Raw genomic sequence first — 19,173 nt, 5'->3', positions numbered from 1 at the left:
GTCTCAGGAAGGATCAATGAGTGTAAATCAACTACTACAAATTGTCAAGAGTGGATATTTTATGTTCCTAAACAATATAAAATTTTTCAATAATTTTGAAGTTGTTAGAGAAGAGAAAATCACTATGTGATAATTTCAGAATATATCACCTATAACTGAGCTTTTTCAAAAATATATAAGAGAAAAAGAAATGCATATACAATCTCTTCCTTTCTTTCTTCTTTTTTTTCCTTGAGGGATGGAAGTCATTGCAATGAAACTTTTGGTATTATGAAATGTGAATTATAATTCCACTTCTGCTTCCTTTATATCATAGAAAGTGATTTTGGATGACCTGACTAACATTTCACTGGATTTTCACTGAAAATACTGCCTACCAAATCCTGTGTTGACTCTTCTGAAATTATCTATTTACAAGACGTCCCCTCTCTTTTAAGAAAGGCTATAGAACATTCCCACAGTCTGATTGATTACTTGGAAATCGATAAAACACCAGAACCTGCGCTAAATACCCTTGAAGTGAGGTTCCTAAATGTTACAGAGCCTGAATATTTATTATCTGGCTTTATTATATGTGCTATGGCCCAAACCCTACACTTGACTTATTCCCACCTGCAGCTTATGATACTGCTCAACAAAAATAGTCCTTTATGGGACTTTGAAACTTTGTTGCTATTAGAATAAAGACTACAGAATGATCCTTTATTTTTTAATAAAATCCTCCTTTAGGTTGTTTTCTTGAGGATGCAAACAGAGTCCAAGACCAAGGCATGTCAGAAGTCATTTATACAGTTAAACTCTTGGGTATATCTAAGTACCAAGTCACACAGTTACACACACACACACACACACACACACACACACACACATTAGGTTAAATATTTATTGAGCACTTATATGCTAAATGCTAATAATTTTAATTATCAACTGATGAGACAAAAATTCTGCCCTCATGGAGTTCACATTCCATCTTGCTGAGGTGAATAATATGGGAGTCTTGGGGGTAGAACTAAATCATACATAGAATACATTCAGTAATCTTCATCAGTTTCTGGGCCAGTCATACCCATTCCTGTCTCCATCCCATTGCCTTTGGTTCGGTTTCTCTCCAGAATGCCTCCCATGTTATCCTGCTAGACCAAGGTCAAATGTCACCTTCTCTGTGAAGTCTGTCTATCTCTCCTTGGGGCCTTGTAGGACTTTACGTATAGCTTTGCTCTTGCATTTCTCAGACTGTCTTCTTACAGGTAGGTGTCTGACTCTTCCACTAGAGGATAAGCTCCTCTTAATTCAGACCAGTGCTAATCATCAAGATGACTGACCCAGAGTACAATAGAGTAGCATTCTTAATAATGTTCACTTGGCAAGTGAAGGCAGCTGTATTCTACCATAAAGAAAAGAGAGATCGATTGTGAGGTTAGCTGTAATTTGGAAGCTTCTTTGCATGCCATACATACCAAAGTCTGAGTAATTCAAGAACTTGACTGTTTTGCTTGAAATACAGTCATTTTATTTAAAATGCATTAGCACTGTTTCACTAACAAGTGATTCAGCAGGCAAGGTAATTCAAAAGTTAACTTTTAATTAGTTGACACAAATAGCCTTGATAAAAATACTAATTTTATGACTTGATTATCTTTTAAAATGCTTAATTTCATCGGTGCTTTCGTTGTTTGACTTAGTTGAGGACTATAGTTAAACATTTATTTTCTTCTAATTATCACAAGAAAATTAAATTAACTGTCCTACTTTAAGAGGGGATTTTTAGCCATCTGACTAATTTAGTGTGATTGGCACAACAGAGCTTTCTTTGGAAAGCCCAATTTAAGGCAGGGAATGTCCACAGGTGGATGTCCCTGAGCCATCAGTGCAGCGAGCCCATGCCTGTCTGATGTGCAGTTTTGTAGATGGGGCTCTCTAGACATATCTGGCAGATTAGCTGTTTCTTTGCCAATTAACCTCCACCTCCAATCTTGGGAACTTTTTGTTGTTGTTGTTTTGTTTTTCAATGTGTCTTCAGCTTGGAGAACTTTACCTTTCTTGATTCAACTATGCAATCAAAGAGGAAACTGCATTTCTGACAGGGAGGAAGGTCTTGAGAGACAGCTAACATCCCTTCCTGTAATCAACTCTCAGGATAATTTTAGGTCTTCTATTGAATTGATAGCTGGAGCCATCTGCCTTGAACTAACTTGTAAGTGCTAAGTACCTTTTGGAGTCAATAAGAATATGCTCCTTCTTGCTCTCCTGTCTTCTGAAAATAAAATCTTCTGTGTGGCTTTTTCAAGGAAATAATCTCCTGGAAAGAGTTTGTTTTCCTGTCCCCAGTGTGAGGCAACTGCAGTCACATTTCTTTTGTACCCCATCCCCTGGTACCTTGCTTCATGGAGAGCCCAGGAAACATGAGCTGAGTGATAGATGACTGACTTGTAAGTGTGTGTTGTGCTTGAACAGGTTTGTGCAATTCTTTTAAGTAGTAGAAGAAGGAAAAAATAATGTATGTCTTCCAAAGTTATATACATTTTTCCTCATCAAAGTAGATTATAGATATTTCCCTCATACTGTTTGTTCAGCTTATGGCTAATGTCTCAAGAGGAGGATAATGTTCATGGCACAGAAAAAAATAACCACAGATATTTCAAGTCTTGAATATATGTAAATAAATTAGTTGTTAATTGAAATGAATTCTTCTGCTGTTTGTACCGATCAGTGACTATTAGTACAATATAACGTATTCAAATTGTTGTGAGTGTTCAAATTTTACTTGGCTTTTATGAAGATCCCAGGGACTTGATCTCAGGCACATTTTTTTTTTCTCATACTGGCTTTGGTAATTAAGCAAAGGGTCTTTTCCAAGCTTAAAAAAAAGCTACCTTTCACAAGAGATCTACACACAGGATTGTAACCTAATGGTTGTCAAAAATTGCCTTTTGATCATTATAGTCTGCTCAGTGGTTAGCAGTGACAAATACACTCTGTCAGGCTCTATGGATTTTCTATTAGTTCAAAGAATAAATATTTACTGGTTTCTGGGAGTCTTTACAGATCTATAATATAGCTTCTAACATGATGGCAATGGCAGCCAACATTGTTTTTGCTTAAACAGTTCATCCTACCTACTAAATATACTAATATGTTCTGCTTTAGAAATATACATAGTACTATATATATATATATATATATATATACACACACAAATAAACAAACATATACATGCATACATACATACATATATATGTATATAAACAAATAAATTGAAAAGTAATTTCACTATCAGAATAATTGTTCTCATTACTGATGATTTTTCCTGGGGATCCTTTAAAGTTCAGCTTCCACAGTGCATTTAAGTGATAGTTTGTTTACATATAATTAATTGATGTGGGTGTACTTGAAAAGGGAGATTCAATTTTGTTACCTAACCTGAATTCACTGTTAGCTGTAGTTCAATAGTAAAAGAAATGCAGATAAAGTAACTTAAGAATTTAAAGTCAGATGAGTTCAACTGGAAAAAGAAATTACACATAATTCCTAAGGGGTTATTTAAAGGGAGATAAATAATTTTCAGATAGATGGCTTAAAAGAGTAGTTAAGCAGGTTTTGAAGCTTTCACTGATGACACTTGAAAACATTTTACCACTTTAAAGTTCAACAGTCTAATTGGGATATTCCATTTCCAGGTTGTCATTAAGAATTGACTGAACTGATATCCAGCAACAGTTGACTGGAAAAGAAAATGTGGTATACATACAGAGTGGAGTTTTATTCAGACATCAAGAAGAATGAAATTATGGCATTTGCCAATAAATGAATGGAACTGGAGAGCATGATGCTAAGTGAAACAAGGCAGACTCAGAAAGTGAAGGATTGAATGTTTTCTCTCATACGCAGAAGGTACAGCAAAATAAGGGGGAGACAGTGGAGGGACAGAAGAAGGGGATGAGGGGCAGAGAGAAGGAATGGAAAAAGGGAGGAATGGTGAAATGAAATTTCAAATCATCCTACATACATATATAAATATGCCACAGTGAATTTCATCTTTATGTATATCTATAAAGCACTAGTTTTAAAGATGAACTATAAAAAAAGAATTGATTGAGCCATTGGTGTATTGAGCCATATACCTCAAAGATTATATGGAAGATGCAAATAGACTGTTGTGCGTTTCACAGCACTTGCCTGAATTCTTTCCTCCTAAAATGGAATACAACGTCAAAGCATCCTTCATAGAAACCAACCCAACTAGCCACTCCTCCATGCTGGTTCCAATGGGTGATGTTCTTTCCTGCTTTAATATCCTTCATGGATTCCCATATCTTCCAGGATAAAAAGACACCATTATGAAGTAGGTTATGGTATATTATTCCTGGAAGTTCTTTCTTTTGGTTTTCTATTTAGTTATGGCCTACTTTTCTATCAAAATTCTTACTATGGGGCTGGCGTTGTGGCTCAGTGGTAGAGCGCTTGCCTAGCATGTGTGAGGCACTAGGTTCAATTCTCAGCATCACATATAAACAAACAAATAAATAAAGGTCCATCAAAAACTAATAAATTTTTTTAAAAAAATTCTTACTATGGGTCACCTCCTTAATGCCCCCATCTGATAAAGGTGCAAAAATGCTCTGAAAGCAGATTGTGTACATGTCTATCATTATTGTGACACTAGTGATTTATACTGGTTAGTAATTTAACAGTGGTTGATTTATTTGTGGGTGCACCCTATCTGATGGTTAGACAACTTATGATTCCAGAAGCCTACGTTATACCTGTTACATAGTAAATGCCCAATAATCATTTGTTGGGAAGATAAATGAATCAACCATTTTAATGGATAAGTGAACTTGTTAAAAAATTGATTTGAACAACATGTCAGAAGATCTGGACTTTCAACAGTGCTAGACAACTTACAGACAATATGAAGAAGAGGAACAAGCAGTAAGGAGGTTTATATTTACAAGTTAATTCTTTTTTTGAGAGAGAGAAAGAGAGAGAGAGAGAGAGAGAGAGAGAGAGAGAGAGAGAGAGAGAGAGAGAGAGAGAGAGAGAGAGAGAATTTTTTATATTTATTTTTTAGTTTTCGGTGGACACAACATCTTTGTATGTGGTGCTGAGGATCGAACCCGGGCCGCACGCATGCCAGGCGAGTGCACTACTACTTGAGCCACATCCCCAGCCCATGAGTTAATTCTTTGGGCACTGGGCCAAGTGCTTTGACATCTCATATAAGCACCACAATTAGAGATCAGACACATAATACCAAAATTATATTTTCATTTTTCATCTCAAAATTCAATTTAGTTTTTATTAAGTACTTCATTTGTGCCAGTACCTGTGTTAGGCACTTATTCTATGAGCCCAAGATCATAGTTGTAAATTGGAATTTTCAACTGTGTTGTTCTGGTTCTTGAGGTAGAGTTTTTATTGAAACAATATCACCACTGGGTGTGGTTGGTGCACACCTGCAATCCCAGCTTCTCAGGAGGCTGAGGAAGGAGGATCACAAGTTCAAGCCTCAGCAACTTAGCAAGACTCTGTCTCAAAATAAAAAATAAAAAGGGCTGAAGACTTTACTTAAGGGGTACAGTGCCCCTGGGTTCATTCTCCAGTATCAAAAGAAAAAAAAAATCACCACCCAACCTGTGTTCTAGAGCTCCAGTGAGATATCCGTAGGTATTTTACCCCACAAGGGGTGATCAGAGCAGTTTAAATTACTTTTTATCCTTTTTCATATGTCTTCCTTTGAGAAATTCATGATAACATTAATTGTACATCACAGATCTGAAAACCAAAACTGGGCTTAACTTTCTAATCAAGTGTTTCCTAGTTTTATGAAACTGACCTTTTTTTCATGTCTTTGCAGAACATTAATGTTCCACCCTGTGAGTTCATGACTTCCTTCAACTGAAGGTATATTAAAATGTGAAGGAAATGGTTCTTTTATTCTGAGCCAATGACTCAAAATTCTTTTTTGAATTCCACAGTTGAAAGGAATAGTAAAAATTCTAAGCTCCTTTTCCTTGCCTGTCCCCCACATTGTTGATTGATCCTAGGAAAAAAAAAATGTGTTCAGGAAAAATTGTGTTTTGACATATGAGAACTCATTATGCTCAAAATTAAGATTTTTGTTTCTCTGATTTCCTTCTCAACCCACCAAAAATATTTCTTGAACGAACCAAAGCACGAAGCTAGGTATACTGTGCAAAAAAAAAAAAAAAAAAAAATGCCAACTATCATTTCTGCCTTCTGGAAGCCTTGGCATTTATACCAGTTCAAAATTTTAACAAGCAATGTCCATTTCAAAAATATACACTCGATTCCTTTGTTTTTTTTTTAATACAAGTAGATTGGGGACTATTAGATTACACAAATGAATGAATGTATAACACATCAACTGTCTGGTGCTAGATGGTGATGCCCTTATACTCCCCCACAATCCCATGTTTCTTACTGTGTTAACCCTCAAAATGGAGACACAGTTCATAGACAACAGAAATATTTTAAATAGTGCAAAGTATTTTAAATTTCTTCCACAGTTAAAAAAAAAAACAACATTAAAATAATCATTAACTATTCATTAACCATATTATATATATGGCTGTTATACTATATTATATATAATATGGCTAATGAATATACATATGTATATCCATTAAATATGATTAAAATATGGAGTGGTTAAAAAATCTTTGTAATTTACAGTGATTTTGTTCATCACCTTATATTTCATTTTGTAAGAGTTTAATAGATGAAAACCTTTCAACTGGAAACTTATTTTAAACTTCAAGTCAAGAAAAATTAATAGCATTTATGAATTTTACCCAGTCTGAGGAAACAGATAACAATATATTCTTTACAGAAAAATTCTACTCCATTCACTCTCCTAAATTTTTTTTTCAAAAGCAGAAAGTCCAGAACTTTTATTTCATGAATCTACTGAAGCATTTCCCCCCGAATCATGTAACTCTACAAGGTATAACATTTCCCCATTGCATTTCACTTGTTTTCAATTTCTTGTTATTCTGTGATTTAAATAAGAAACCACCTCCCAGCTCGGTTACTGAACTGTCAGATAAAGTTTGCTGCTTGTAGCATCACGGCACCTACCATATCCACGAATGTCGCCGAGGAGGGGGCAAGTCACTAACGTGCAGCATCCCGAGAAGCTGACGCTCTCAGCATCCCACCACTCAACAACTTAGTTCATTTTCATTAATTCCCCTGTGTTCTTGCTGCCACATAGTTATTACTGAGCTCTTTGTCCTTCTATTTTTCTTTCTGATGGCATGTCACTTTCCAGTGCAGAGTAGATATCATTTTCAATATGAATACAAATGACTTAGCAATCAACATATAAGCGTTCAACAGGAACAGCCTCAGTAGTTTCCTTTAGAAATCAAATGAGAAAAAAAAATCGATCTGCAGCCAAATCTGAATGATAGCTTCCCAAGGAGTGTGTAGCATTTCATCCAGTTTACCTCAGGAAAGGCAAGAATTGGAGTTTCCAAAATTGTAGAGAAATCTCCCTTTAAACAGTATCGTCTGTTTTCTCTGTCATTCTGCATTTCTCCTCCGTGCCTGGTGATTTGTCTGCATGTTTGGGGTTTTTCTTTTATGCCGAAGTTCTCAGGGATCAGGTTCATCAAATAAAATTCTCTCTCCTTCTACCTTTTGCATTGCATTTGGAGCTATCGAACCTCCTTGTCTGACTCGTTCTGCATTGTTTAGCTCACTCAGTGCACGATGAGAGAACACCTAACATACGGGTCAGATTTCCTGAATGACATATGTTGGACCACAACAAAGGAGAAAACCCCTGGAGAGATTATAAGGCCTTTTCATTGCAGAAGATTACAGAGCAAAGAAAATGTCTATGTTACACAAAGAAATAACAGTGTGACTGGAATAATGAATTCCACTTTCAGGTTTGGGACCAACTCCCCTCGCTGCTCTCAGCATGCTGGTGTGTATTTAAACTTTCACCTCTGGCCCAGGAAAATGGGTCTCTAAGCAGACAGAATGACCCTTGAAGGTCAGTGGGCTCACCGTTAATTCAGCACAACAGTAATAGGTTCAAAGATCCTCAGATCCCTGAAGAACTAAAGGCATCTCACAGAGTGACGAATTATTCAACAGGGACAAGGGTCTCAGCATTCTGGATGTCTGAGCAGAATACGATCATTAATACTAGTCTGCCATCAAATGAGAAGGCATGTTTGAGTGACCTCTCTTTTGTCTCTTGTTTTAGAACTTAGTCTTATGTATCTTCCTTTTGGATCCTAATAATCCAATATTCTTATTGGATCTGAATTCCTGGAGGGCCACCTGATTTCCCCATCTATATCTCAACTTCCCAACCCTCACAATGTCCCAGAGAAGGTGACTTTTGGACAGGACTGATTTTGTTCAATGGCAGAAACAGGTATGAAAACAAAACAAAACAGGTTCACAGAAGATGAAAGCTTACTCAGGAAAACCAGTTTTCTAACAGGACTTCCTCTTGTGCCCTTGCCCCTCTATACTTTCAAAACAGCATCTAGGATAATCCTTTAAAAACCTAACTCAGGTCATACATAATTCATCAGCCAAACACCTTCCAACTGATCTCCACTTCATTCAAAGTGAGAGCTGAAGTCCTTGCTATGGTCTAGGGCTCCTGGACCCGGTCCCTATTGTCTTACTAACCCCTTTGCCCTCCTTCTTCAAGCTGCTGGAGTTACTGTGGCCCTTGGCTGTTTCTAGAACATTCCACGAATGCTCCTGTCTCTGGGGTTTTTCAATGGCTATTCTCTCTGCTTAAAAATGCTCTTCCCCAGTTTGCTGCATGCCTCACTCCCACATTTTCTCAAGTCATTGCTCAAATGGCACCTATCCTGCCTATTGAGACCTATCCTGACCACCGTTACCCTAGCCCTCTCTTTACCTTGCTTTATATTTTTTTCAAAGACTTTATTGATAACATGTCATAATTTGATTATGGTGTGCATCATTTGTATCCTTGCACAAAAATGCAAATCTGAGAGAAAGAGGGTTGGTGTATTTTTTTTTCACTGCTTTATTGTCAGTGTCTAGCACAAAGTTGGTGCTCAATAAATACTTGTTGAAAGTTAATTAAAAACAGAATTGAGTGACAGTCCACAGGCTTATAGTTAACAAGGACAAAGATAATTGGCTTATTTCGTAACTAGATAGAAGTGATGTTTATGAAAATAGTTTGGGGCAGCACCAACATTCAAGCTAACCATCTTATAGGAAAGAACCACTCTGGTGTCTAGGGGCACAATGTAATTATTGAGAAGGGCTAAATTTCTAGAAAAGAAAAAGGCACTGGTGAATGTGGTTCACTTAGGCAGCAGTATTATTTTTGAGAAAGCCACTAAAGGGTCATTTTTAGGTTGTGAAGAAATGTACATTAACCAAGGCTATCTGGGGACTTTTAATGAGGGGAATTTTAAATTCGATGGGTGGCTAATTTCCCACATAATTTATCACTACAATCACCAGCAGAGACTATGCTTTTACATTTGAGATGGAAAAAAAGTTATTTTCTTGTTCAATTTGATAGAATTATCAAAAAGCTTAAGTTCTTTGTTTCAAATAACAGATTTATTAAGCTATAATCCCCCATGCTCTCCTTCAAATTCACCCTTATAAAGTGCTCAATCCAGTAGTTTTTACTATATTCACAGTTGCACACCTATCACTGCTATCAAATTTTATCACACTTGCATCACCCCAAAAAGAAATCCCAGCTCCACTCCCATCCCACTCCAGTCTCTGGCAATCATGAATACATTTTTCTTTCTTTATGGATTTGCCTATTCTAAACGTTTCACATAAATTGAACCATACAATATGTTTAAGTACTATATATGTCAGACTGATATATGCCATGTATACAATCTGTGACTCTTTTCACTTAACATAAAGTTTTCAAGGTTAATTCATATTGTGGCATATACCTAAATTTTTTCATTTTCAAAGAAGATTCTATTGAATGGAAATATCATATTTTGCTTAGCTTGACTGCCATATGAGTAGTTTATTTTTTAGCTATTATGAATGAATAATGCTTCTATGAACACTTGGGTACAAGTTTCTAAGTGAATGTATATGTTCTAGGGCTCTGGAACCAGACTCTATTATCTTACTAACCCTGTTGCCCTCCTCCTTTATGCTGCTATAGCTACTGTGGCCCTTAGCTGTTTCATGCCAGCAATGCTCCTGCCTCTGGAGTTTTTCAATGGCTATTCTCTCTGCTTAAAAATGCCCTACCCCAGTTTGCTGCATGGCTCACTCCCAAATTTCCTCAAGTCTTTTTCATTTTTCCTGAATATAAATCTAGGAATGAAATCTGTGTATCATACTATAACTGTATGTCTAAGGTTGTGAAGAACTGCCAAACTTTTTCAACACGTATGTGTCATTGTAGAGCCCCACTAGCAATGTGGGAGAGTTCCAGTTTCTCCACATTCTTTCCAACACTTGTCAATTTCTGTCTTTTCAGCTATCACCATCCTAGCAGGTGTAATGTAGTATCTCATTGTGGTTTTGGTTTGCATTTCCCTGATGGCTAGTAATGCTGAGCAAATTTTTATGTGGTTATTTGCCACTTGTATATCTTCTTTAGAGAAATGTCTATTCAAATCCTCAGCCCATTTTTAAATAAAAATATTGGTTACTTGGTGTTTAATTGTTGAATCATAAGAGTTCTTTATATATTCTAGAAACAAGTTATTTATCAGATACATGATTTAAAAATATTTTCTCTTCTCTTTGAGTTATCTTTTACTTTATAAAAAATGTCTGTGGATGCAAAAAAAGGTTTTAAATTTTAATGAAGTTTAGTACATCTATTTTTGTTTTATCCCAATGTTATTTGTGCCTTTGGTGCCATATCAAGGAGATCCTTGACTAATACAAGGCTATGAATATTTACTTTTATGTTTTCTGACAAAATTTTTATGGTTTTAGTTCTTAACTTTCAAGTCTGTGGTTCTTTTGAGCTAATGTTTTAGATATTATGAATTAGGAGTCCAACTCTATTTTTTTTGCACATGCATATCATTTTCTTAGCACTATTCATTTAAAAAAAACTATTGTCCCCATTGAATTGTCATGATATCTTGTTCAAAAATAGATTTGTCATACATGTATGAGTTTATTTCTGGATTTTCAGTGTTATTATGTTGATCTGTATGCCTACCTTATGACAACCTACTGGGGTTTTGTTTTTAGCAAATTTTTAAATTTGTGAAAGTATGATTTTTCCCACTTTGTTCCTCCTTTTCAAGTTCATTTCAGCTATTTTAGATTTCTTACATATCCATATTAATTTTTGGATCCTCTTGGCAATTTTTCCAAAAAAAGACCACTGGGATGTTGAGAAAGATCATGTTGACTCTGTAAATCAATTTTGGGAAATGATACCATCTAAAAAATTAAGCCTTCTGATCCATGAACATGGGACGTTTTCCTAGGTCTTCTTTAATTTCTTTTGACAATGTTTTGTAGTTTTCCGTGTACGAGACTTACACTTCCTTGGTAAATATTTTGTTCTTGATGCTATTGTTAATGTAATTGTTTTCATGATTTCATTTTCAAGTTGTTTCGTTAATAATGTACCGAATTACAATTGATTGTGTATTTTGATATTGTATCCTGCAAAGTTGCTCACTTATTATTCTTTTAGTTTTTCTTCAGGGTATTAGGGTTTGTGTATTCCTTAGGATTTTTCTTCATAAGAAATTATGACATCTGTAATGTTAAGCTTTTTAATGATGAGATTTATTTCTCTTAATCACCAAAGCTGAAGGAGTAAAAGCATTCTTTTTTTGAGTTCCCTAAAAGAAACCTACTGACCCTAAGATAAGTCTTTAAAAAAAATAATAAACTATTATTTTTACTTCTTATCAAATGTTATAATGTTAATATTGATATAACAATAGGAATAATAATAACAATATATATGAGGAACCACACTTTTCAATTTTATCTTAATCTTCCCAACATTCCTCTGAATTAACAATTTTTCTGTTCTCATTTTATAACAGGAAGCAAGCCTGAGAAGGGATACACGACTTACCCAAAGCCACAATTAATTAGATAAAGTGGCATTGTAGGGATTCAAATGCAAGGTGAAGAAACTAAGTCTGAGAGACATGGATTCAAGAAGACCCCAGCTTTGGCAATGGAGTTCTTTATTATTTCATTTGCAATATGCCCTAGGGCCTCTAACAGAGATTGTTGGTCATTTTCTAAGAGCTGAATTCATAAGAGTAGGGATTCCTCTGGATGGGGGAGACCATACATATGAAAGGCATTACTCTATGATTACACCTGAAAATGGCTCTCTTGTGACTTTCTATTAAAGTATGTCTTGCTGATAGAGTAGATCTTGGTTTCCAGCTGAAAAGGCTGGAAATAAATGGAAGAAAAATGATGGCAGAGACTTGCATACTTATAGACAAATACATCTCAAGATTTGTGCTTAAAGCTCACTAGGAGGAAAAGCAACAAGGAATAAATGTTATCTGAGAATGGAAAGGCACGTAGGCAGTCCATCAATAGCTAACAGCATGAAAGACACCAAAACAACCTTGCCTGAGCAAGCAGTTTCATTCAGTAATAAGTCACGCACTAGTGCCAGGTGAAGATCTTCTACAGGCTGGCACGAAAAATCTGAAGTGTGATTGGCAGCTAAGCAGCCAGTAAGTACTTAAACAGGGAAGCACTTCACCAATTTTTTAGCTTTCCTAGTTTTTAAATAGCATTTTAAAAATTATTTCATTCCAAACCATTTTACATGTTAAAATATGACTTGATTAAAGTGTATTACAGTAAATGTTGTATTTCTGAACAAAATAGGTTGGACTGAAGAACGTGAAGTTTTATTTTCAAGCGATATTTTTACATGAGCATTTGTTTGATATGAAAAATCAGAATCCGAACTATTTGACTTAGAAACAGTAACAGCTGCAATAATGATTAGTGTAATAATTATATATTCAAAGGACCATAAAAAGGTTAGTAATAGGTTTAAAAATTACCTTTAAATATTATTTTGAGTTTCCAAATGGTTTTCACATATATCATTGCAATTAATCCCTACTAAGACCTTTGAAAGTTGTATCATTATCTCAATTTAATAAATAAGAAAATTGACATTTAAATATAATCTCAACAAACATCAGTGTATCAGATACTATGCCAGGTGTTGCCCCTCATGGGATTTTATCTACCAATAAATCTTATCTAGCACTTACAATAACTATTGAGGCAGGTATTGTTAATTCCTTTCTGCAGATTAATCTCAGGGAGAAGTAAAAGCTTCCTGATCCTGTAACTAGTAGGACAATGGAAGGATTTGAGTATAGTTCTTTGGAGTCTAAGGCTAGTGATCTTTCAGCAAGAAACCTTATACCAACCTGTAAAGGACAGTAGCATTATTATCTTTTTTTTTTAATACCAGCGATTGAACACAGGAGTGCATAACTGAGCTGTATCCCAAGCCACTCTTATTATTATTTTTTTTTTAATTTTTAAGACAGGGTCTTGGTAACTGGCTTTAGGCCTTGCTGAGGCTAGCTTTGAACTCGCTATCCTGCTTTGCCTCCCAAGTCACTGGGATTACAGGCAAACATTACCACACCTGACAGCAATATTTTCTTGATTCAGGATATTGAAAAACAGAACTGAGAAAAGTTCAATAGCCTGTCCATGACCACAGTAGGACTAATTGAATTCAAGTCTTATTGAATTGGACCTTCTATTTCTTATACACAAAACCAGAATTTATAATTAATAGATTTATTACCCAAACAACTCATGATGTTTAACTCTTTCCTCAGTTTATCTAAAGTCCAGCAGCACCTGATCCATACATTACAGCTAGAAGCCAGTGTAGACTGAGCAGCATTTAGAAATCTACAGTTACAGAAAATAGAGAAGCTAGCTGGGTTACTCAAAATCTAATGCACAGAGTTGACCAGCTCTGCTTGATACTAGTTCCAGATGACAGCACTAAGGGAGTACAGTCCGGTCTTCTTCCCTTTCTTGGAAACCACAGACTGCTAGATTCTATGTGTGTAAGTTTACACACAGGTGTGTTTGTGGGAAGGAGGGTTAAAGGATCACCAGAATGGCAAAACGTAAAGTAGGCAAGTTCATGATTCTTATCACCAAAGAAGGCTGCAAAACCCCAGAGTTTGTCCCTGTGCAGAATTTTTCAAATAGCAATAAATCAAGGAGGTAGAAACTATAAAAGTCGCACTGAACATATAGACATTGGAGCTTCCACAGACCTTCTTATATCAACCCTAAACAGCATTTTTTTTTTTTTTTGGCGGGAGGGAAGGGGAATCAAAACCACTTGGATTAAAACTAGAGCTTTCATTTGATGAGTACCTGCTACACAATGACCAGGGTTTAATATAATTCCTCAATTAATAGTCACAACAAGTTTATAATTTTGTTACCATTAATCCCACTTCAGAGATGATGGAAGCAAGAATGCAAGGGATTAATTGGCTGCTCAAGGTCACAAAGCTAGTAGGTGAATTTGGGATTCCAAACCAGATGTGTATATCTCTAAAGCCCCTGATCTTTGACTGTTGGAAGCCTGAGTAGAATATCAGTGGTGTAAGTGGCCTATCCTGAGACTCACACCACTTATTAGCTGTGTGTTCCATGATAAGTCATTTATCCCACTGAACCCGAGTCTTCACCTTTAAATGCAACTAATGAATTGCTTTGTTGCTAATTTAAATAGGTAATTTTATAAAAACACCTGAATAATAAAATAGCATATGAATATAAATTTTAAATAATGAAAGTTTTTTTTTATACAAAAGAGAATCTAAAAAGATGAATTGATGAGTTGATTCTCTTATTCAAAGAATTGAGTGTTAAACCAGAAATGCATTTGGGGGTAACATTATCCTAATCTTTTAAACTTGGGTAAGTATCAAAAAGCTCCTAAAAGGGCCAATTTCCCAGAATCCAGTCTAAGAACTCATTCCAAAGACAACAAAAAGGCTCCTCTGTGTGCATGTACGTGTGTGTGTGTGTGTGTGTGTGTGTGTGTTTGTGTGTGTGTGTTCAGGTTTGCATGTCAATGCCTGTTAGGGCAGGTACTGAAATGAGCTTCACTGTACTATCTTTACTCACAACATGGCCATCCCTGGAGACCCAGTGTTCTATAGGAGCCATTAGGCACCCAAAATGAATGCCCAAAGAAGGTGCTTACAGTACCCATTCCAAAGGAATGCGTTTCCAGAATGTGCGAGGGTCTACTCTGATTTTCAAAGAGGAAAAGAAGAACTGTTTTTTCATCTTCCAGTGGATTGATTGTGACTACTTTTTAATGACTTCCTGGCAGTGCACACATGTCCTTCAGGATGGAACTCTGATCTGGAAATAATAACACACTGGTGTTCTGACGGTGCTGCTCTGGAGTTATTGCTGGGGGCAAGACGCCAACTTGGCTCAAGATCACCAAGTCTGACAGAGGCACCTCTTCTTGATGGCGCTTTGTTTTCACATTTAAATAAATCCTAGAGGCACAGTCAGTATAATTAGATCTTTGGAAGCACTAGGAATTAATTTGCCTTTAGAAAACTTTCCATTAAAAAAAAAAAGAGAGAGAGAATCTCAGAGGTCAATGATTCCAACTTGATCATTTTACGTTTTACAAATAAAGAAACTTAACCAGGGACTTGTATGAGCCACTGGAAGAGCTCAAGTTTTTTTGGTTTTTTTTTCCATCTTTTCTTTTTTAAAGGTTTATTAGAAGCTGTATCCATGTTTTCAAACACTTAGCAAATGTCTCATGTTTAACTGGTTGAGTCTATGTCCTTCAGAGAGGTACAGATTTGTGGCACCACAGTGTGGAAGACAGAAAAGGGGGGATGAGAAAGCCTATAGACCTGCACTGGAATCTCATTTAGCCTCTTAAAAGGTAACAGTAATTTAGTTTCTCTATGCTTCAGAATTTGTCTCTCTAAAATGATGACATAATGTACTATGCTACTTAGGGTTCCTGCAATTGCTAAGACCAAGCATCCAGTCAAAATGCACATAAATAACAAGAAGATACAATGAAGCCATTGTAAGAACTGAAAGGATAGAGATGGTGCCAACCTCAAGAGAGACTGAATGGAAGGATTCAAGCACCTTGGGGTCTGTCTGTCTCTATTCTCTGTATGTCCTGTAAATTCTTTCAGTCTAGCTACTCCACATGGTGGAACATGGTCATAGTCTTTTCCTTACTGTCTTGTGATTAGAGGATATTTTTCCCTTTTAGTACTTTCTGTAAAAATTGGCTTATCTTTGGTTACCCGACAATTTCTCTGGCCAGCAAATAAGAACTGCAAAGATCTTATTAAAATAACCAGGACTAGAGTGTCCTACAGCAGCAGGCTCTTGACTAGTATGAGTGAGACCTGGGTTCACTCCCAAGCACCACAAAAGCAAAAACAAAAACAAAAAAGCCCTTGGATGGGGAAGAGGAGTTTCATATAAAGAGGGAGGAGGCTATTATTCGGGACAAAGAAGATTATAGATGTATATACTCCAAATACCCAACTCAGGAACTTAGAGATCAAATAAAACATGAGACTTAAAATGCTGGACACAGTAGGTGTACCATAAATGACAGCAGCTCCATCCTGCTGTAAAGTCTTATTTAAGTAATTTTAAATGTCTGCCAAGCCAGTGTGGGGAACCCTGAATTCATGAGAAATAAATACAGAGAATGCAGGAGTTTTTAAAAGTCATCTGTACAGGAGAAAAGAACGCATTACCCCAGTAAGCCAGCACTGAGGTCACTAAGCAGCCCCTGGACAATATTCAAGCCCTGTCCATGATTCTGTTACCCATGGAATTTTGCAAGCAGATTTCCTGAAGGGCTTTAGTAAACTCACATTTTATTTTCTGCTCTTTTTAATTTCCCTAGGTCAAAATGCAAAAACCTAACGATTTCTCTTTTTAAAGTGATTCGTCTGCCACACTTGCACTGCAACTAAATCTACACAGTGGGATATTAGCGTGAGATTACTCTAAAGCAGTGGAGAAGGTGCTGATGTCTTTATCATATCCACCCCACCAACATGAACTGCCGTTACACAGTTGTCCTGGTAAGATGCATCACCATTTATCTAGAAGAATCTGAAATCAAGGTTCTCAAAATGTCACTCCAGAATATTCTTGAGACATCAAAAGATATAGAAAAATGACCATTTTTCGTGTGACCTTTGGGCCATGGGGAGAGCACTTGACCTCTAGTCCCAATATTTACCATCAAGTCTCATTTCTTCATTCCACAAACACTTGTTGAACACCTACAATAATATTGTACTAGTCTCAAAAGTAGAATCTTTAGGAGGGAATAAAATTCTTACCTTTATACTCTAGTGAGAGAAAGAGGAACCATAAATAAGTAAATACAGTCTATGTTGACAAGTAAGTTAATGAGGGAAAAAAAAAGAATAAGGGACCAAAAGTTTTAGGATGGTTGGGAAGGTATGAAGACCTTTGAGCAGAATCAGAAGGAAGTAAGGGAATGACTCGGGGAAGATCTGGTAGAAGAATATTCCAGACAGCACTAGTTAGTGCAAACATCCTAAGGTTGATATAATCCTGGATCGAAAGGCAGGGACCAGACAAAGCAGGCCCTACAGGTTTGGGGAAAGAATGTGTTTCAAACAGAAGGAGAAAGGAATCCCACCAGTTAGTCTACATTTAAAAGGACGACTTTGGCTGCACTGTGGCAAAGTGACTGCAAATGAGGCCAGAAAGGAAGAGGAAGACCTGGTTAGAAAATTATTTCTGAAGTCCAGGCTGGTAACTGATGAGATGCTGAGTCTATGGAAACAGAAGCCTTAGGGATAATACTTCGGTTTTCAGCAAAGGTACCTTGAAGAATTTGGTATCACTTTGTGAGAAAGAGAACACAGGTGCTAGAACAGGGTCTTTCAGAGTTCTGTTTCAGGAATGCAAGCTTGAGATCCTTATTTCAAAAGAGTAAAGAAGGCAACTGGATATAAAAGTTTGGAGCTTAAGGGAGAGGACTGGGTTGAAAGCAGTAGCCACCATTGACAGATAAAATTGAGATCCAGCTTCCTGGTTGAGATCACCTTGGATGTGAGTATAAAGAAGAGACAGTGGGACATTTAGAAGTATAGTGGAGGAGCAAGTGAAGGTGTCAGAAATCCCATGGAACAGACGGCATAAGAAGCTCAGGACAGAAGAGCATTTCCAGGAAGTGAATAGAAGAGATGGATGCTCTCAGTGATCTTGACAAAGGCAATTTCAGTGGTGCTGTGGGCCTGGCTACCATCTTGATTTCAACTCCAATCAGATCAGAACTGAACGGACTGAGGAAAGAATCTCAGCTGAGAAAGTTAGAGACAGTGAACATTGTCAGCTCTTGGCCTTTGCTGCAAGAGAGAAGACTCACAGGGTTTGTTTCTCATGGGGGCTACTATGTGGAGAGAGGGAATGTTAAGGACAGACATTACAGAATGCTTGCACACCAAAGATAGTCCAGTGGAGACTGAGAAATTGAGTTTAAGTGGGATAATAAATGTGAGTGTGCTGTAGGAGTGTCAGGTGTTTTGTAATTTGATTTTAAGTGAGCACTCATAGTCTAACCTTCCTTAACCCACTTCTCCTAAAACATTGTATCATGACCCCATTATAAATATTTATGGTGGTATCATAAATGCTCTCCTGACCATTGAACACAAACTATTTCTTGTTTGTGTTCAATTGATAACAGTTGCTTTGTTAGCCACAATAATAGCTATTGAGTTTGGAAAAGGATGAAATTGTTCATGTCCCAATGAACTCACCCTTTTGGGTTCCCTTTCACACACTCATTCCTACCAGATCTGAAGCTGGATGAACAAATGGTACTTTTTAATTCCACTCTCACAAGAACACATCAAATCCTTACTGCGTAGGTTTTGTGAGATTTACATGTTAGTTAAGATATGATCATCTAGACATTAAATTCTATCAACCTGTCTCTTGAATTTATCTTCTCTTACCCTGTGATTTCTCTTTCTTTTAATTCTGCCTCATTTTAAGGCAAGAGCATAAAATAGCATAAAAATGTCACAGAACATTGGCTTTTTAGAAGCATAAAGTACAACAAATTTGACAGGGTCAGGAAATAAA

General features: G+C 36.5%; 1 protein-coding gene across 6 annotated transcripts in view; it reads right to left on the bottom strand.

The window, feature by feature from the left end:
- The window catches only part of Pde4b (phosphodiesterase 4B), a 513,928-nt gene that overhangs the window by 175,142 nt on the left and 319,613 nt on the right, over positions 1-19,173 (bottom strand). The window contains exon 1 of one of the 6 annotated variants that reach the window (XM_040288797.2): positions 7,102-7,212. The exons of the other annotated variants lie outside the window; for them this stretch is intronic. Coding sequence (XP_040144731.2) covers positions 7,102-7,151 — 50 coding nt within the window. The 5' untranslated portion in view covers positions 7,152-7,212. Of the gene's footprint in view, positions 1-7,101; positions 7,213-19,173 lie in introns of those variants that run through there. 6 annotated transcript variants of the gene reach the window in all.

The sequence above is a fragment of the Ictidomys tridecemlineatus genome, chromosome 11 (assembly GCF_052094955.1).
Source record: "Ictidomys tridecemlineatus isolate mIctTri1 chromosome 11, mIctTri1.hap1, whole genome shotgun sequence".
NCBI lineage: Eukaryota > Metazoa > Chordata > Mammalia > Rodentia > Sciuridae > Ictidomys > Ictidomys tridecemlineatus.
This window is presented reverse-complemented; position numbering and strand designations above follow the sequence as displayed.